The sequence below is a fragment of the Globicephala melas genome, chromosome 4 (assembly GCF_963455315.2).
Source record: "Globicephala melas chromosome 4, mGloMel1.2, whole genome shotgun sequence".
Lineage (NCBI taxonomy): Eukaryota > Metazoa > Chordata > Mammalia > Artiodactyla > Delphinidae > Globicephala > Globicephala melas.
Window position 1 is genome coordinate 57921314 of NC_083317.1, and position 3835 is coordinate 57925148.

A 3835-nucleotide genomic window follows, 5' to 3' on the forward strand; every position below is an offset into this window, starting at 1 on the left:
TTTGGTGAATACAGCTCTAAGGAACCTTATAGACAAGCATTTGGCCAATTCAGACCTGCTGAGATTAACCACACTATGCTCTCTTTCTGTTAAAAACAAAATCCCACTAAGCCACTTTGCTATATATTAGAACTGGAACTAAAATGGCCTTCTTTGCTACGGGTCTAAAGTCAGTGTTCTCAGAATAGAATCCCCCAAGCCCTGTTTAAACAAAATGCAAGGGATGAGCTGCTGTGGGCTGGTCTTTGTCCCTCTGGCAGGCCTTCTTCTCAGCCCTCACCGTCCGCCTCATCTCCAGGATGGCCCTTTCCACCTCGTCCAGGGCTCGCTCTCTCCTTTCCACTGCCCTCTCCCTCCTAAGTGCCTCCTTTTTTCTTTGGCTGGCCTGCTCCAGGATCCTGGCCCAGTTGCCCTCAATGCCTGTGGGGAGCTGCGGCCCTTGAAGCCTGGGGTCCTGGCGCTGCCCGGCCTGACCATGGCCACCCTTCTCCAGCTCCTCTTTGTGCATGCTTTTCAGATGCTTCCACAGGGCTGTGGTGCCCACGTTCACCCCAGGGCCACGGCCCACCTGCCCGCCACACAGGCGGCAGGTGGTGTATGGGTTGGGGTGGTGACCAGCACAGGCAGGGGCCAGGGGGAAATACTCCCAGGCCTCGGAAAACCAAGTCCCCTTGTTGTGGGGCATCGGGGTGGGTGTGGTACCCGCAAAAGGGCCGACCGGTCCTCCCGTCTCACTGATCTCCTCCTCCTTCACTTCTAAGTCCCCTTTTGCCTTTATCCTGGTTCCCTCTCCTTCCTCCTCTTCCCACCTCATCCTGTCTCTTCTTTACAGCTTTCCTTTCCAAAAGTCTCTAAGGCTAAAAGTGTACTTGGCAAGGGACTGTGGTGACTCTTGGGGATTTGCAATAATGGTCAAAGGCTGGCCACACCTGGGTGGTGTGATGTTTCCTTTCTGCTTCACTGGAGAGTAAGGGTGCATCAGAGCCAAGCAAAATGGCCCCGGAGGCCCTCCTGTACATTCCCTCCATGACCTGGATACATACTGATCCCTCCTTGGCTGGCCCAGAAAACAAAACAAATTAGTGCAACAAATACAAAGCTCTTGAGTGAGCTCAGTGTTCTCTACATCAACCAGCAACACGGGTGTTTTTGAATATTGAACATTTTAGGTTTTTCTCTTGATTCTCCTCCTGGCTGCTTCCGCTGTTTCTGTGTTCCTGGCGATCGATCCAATGCGTTCTGGAAGCAGGAGGAGAAGCCTCAGGTTTCAGGCTGTTCAGGAGCCCCAGGGCTGGGGCCTCACTGGGTCTCCCTCAGCGTGGGTAGAAGCGAAGCATAGACAGATGCTGATGTCGGAGACTCGCGTTTCCTCAACGGATGCAACAGGCTGTCCGGAGGCTACAAAGTCTGCCAGGGTCTGGGAAATAAAGTTCTCAATGTGAGGTTAGCTTGTCCCTAGGGAGGTCCCTCTGGGGCTGGGATTCTAGGAAGCCCACACAGCAGGCTTAGCTGTTTTCAGCGGGAGGAGCTGGCATGCCCGAAGGAGAGAGAGGTGGAGCGAATCTCCACAGACCTGGTTGTGCCTGGGTGTCCTCGGCAAGCAGCTCACCATCCTCCACCTTCCCAGGCACCATCGCCTGCAAAGCCAACAGCTGATGAGAACTTCCTGACAGCAACTTAGTCCAGATGTTTGGCTTATTTTAAGAGGTACCTCATTTTAAGAATAAATAAACAAAGGGAAAATTATAGTACATGTTAAAAACAGCCTGACTTCTCTCTCCTTTCTTGGGTCATTTCTTAAGTGATTGAGAGCTTATTCGTTAAGCTTTGGGACCTTGAACAGTTAGGAAGCACCTCCCAGCCACAAGTGGGTACTTACAGGCAAGCAAAGCTCTGGACTGGTCTCTGATGGCTCCGGAGCAGGGTGAGCACTCCTGCCGCCTTAGAAGGCTGTTAGCTGACTCCTATCCCTGGGAGGAGGGCACCTCCAGTTCCTGTTCCCTCCCACTTCCAGGGAAGCCTGGTTTCCAAGTGGGTGTGTCCCTGCCTGTAGGGTTTTTCTGCAACAAATGCAAAACTTTTCTCCGACTCCCTCCACCGCTGAAGAAAGTTGTCCCCGGCAAATATCATGTAGTAAAACAGTAAGTCGAGCACCTACAAGTCTTAGTTCTGTTTCCAGAAGACTAGATCATCTGGCCTGTCAAGCAAAGAAGGAGATTTAAGAGGGGGAATGGGTGACATATGGGCAGAGAAACCACATGCCTCAAGAATATCTGTGGTTTCAAATATTTTGTCCAGTTGTCAGACCATGAGTCTCCATTTTTGGTTGGAAACTATTGATGTTGTAAATACAGTCAGTAGAAAAGCCAGAGAACTTGCAGAAAGGGGAAGATTAAGTGAAAGGACTTCACCCCCAATTTAGAGTAATATAACAAATTTGGGGTTGCTTTTTATTATATTATGTAACTAGAATTGGAAAAGCTGAAATATGTTGGCTTCTACTCTCAATTGGAATGAAATAAAGGTATAATCAACTTAAGCAAAAAATATGTATTTCAGATAGGTAGATAGATAGATAGATTTAGGAAGGAAGACCTACCAAGAGGAGACAGGCACATTTTAAAGAAGGTGTCCATGGGAGAAAAAACTTTTGAGTTATAGAAGAAAATATAGAAATGGTAGAGTAGAAAACATGTAGAGACTGAAAGTCAAATTTCAAGTGAAAATCAAATGTGTGGGGCATGGAGAGACCCCAAATAGAAATGAAGAGCTGGTAAACAAATAGGGAAACTCTTTTCTTTTTTTTCTTTTTTTAGGTTTTCTCTTTCTAGACTAAACAGCTATTTTCAAACTGATTCTGTGAAAAGTCCTTTGGAAAAGGTTCTGTCCAAACTTAAGCAAACTGAATATGGGATAATTTACAAATGGTCACCATTTCAGTATTTCATCTGTGGAAATAAGGGAATGATCAGTCTTACAGCCAGATTTGGATTCATTTTTCCTGACTCATCAGTTTTATCCTGCTCCAACCTCTCCTTCCAGGACAACATCCCCACCTCACTCCCAAGCCCATGAACCGTTCCATCTGCCCATCTTTGTGAATCCCCCACTACTTTTCACCTGTAGGATCCAGGCCCAACTCTTGCCTGTCCACAAAATATAACTGTGCCCTCTAAGTTATTTCCAGATTTCATCCTTCTCTGTACTCCCACAGAACTCTCCAAATACTTTTTGACACTTACTGCAGAATTCTTTGTGCTACTGCTTACTTATTCCATATGTACTTAGAATAATGTGCTGGAGAAACCAATAATTTACTTGTTTCATGAATGCAACAGACACACTGAGTGAGTGATGATTTTGACTTCTCAGCAGAGTAAGGGGTGTGTGTGTGTGTGTGTGTGTGTGCGCGCGCGCGCGTGCGTGCTTATATGTATGTGTACGTAAACTCTTGTTCATATTTACTTCATTTTTTTCCCAAATTTAGCATGTTTTTCTTCTTAATTGTTTGGAAATACAGCTCTGCTTTCTCAGCAAAACCATATGTGCTTGACATTTCATAATATGTTCGACTTCAATTTGAACTAGTTTAGTCTGAAGCTTTTCAATTTTGGAGACTAAAGGAGTTTCGGGACAAGAACCATATCCCTAAACAAAATCTTGGAACACTGTCTGGAGCTCGTATAGAATATATGAAATCTGAATCATTCCGTGAAATCTGAATTCAGAGAATCTACAAGAGTTAAATCTTTTTGATATTTTTATTAAATTGACAAGAAATTTCTTCAGTGAGCCAGTTGCCTTTATGAAATAATGGAACCCCTACTTGTTCCTG

At 45.9% G+C, this 3835-nt stretch overlaps 1 protein-coding gene across 1 annotated transcript; it reads right to left on the reverse strand.

Moving 5' to 3' along the window:
• Positions 1-205: 205 nt before the first annotated feature.
• ZBED2 (zinc finger BED-type containing 2) lies at positions 206-814 on the reverse strand. The gene has a single exon (XM_060297566.1). The coding sequence runs from the start codon at positions 812-814 to the stop codon at positions 206-208; it is 609 nt and encodes a 202-aa protein (XP_060153549.1).
• Positions 815-3835: the final 3021 nt, after the last annotated feature.

Bases quoted from the DNA above. Each gene is read 5' to 3' on its own strand.
- ZBED2 (XM_060297566.1), bottom strand. From the start codon at position 814: ATGAGGTGGGAAGAGGAGGAAGGAGAGGGAACCAGGATAAAGGCAAAA.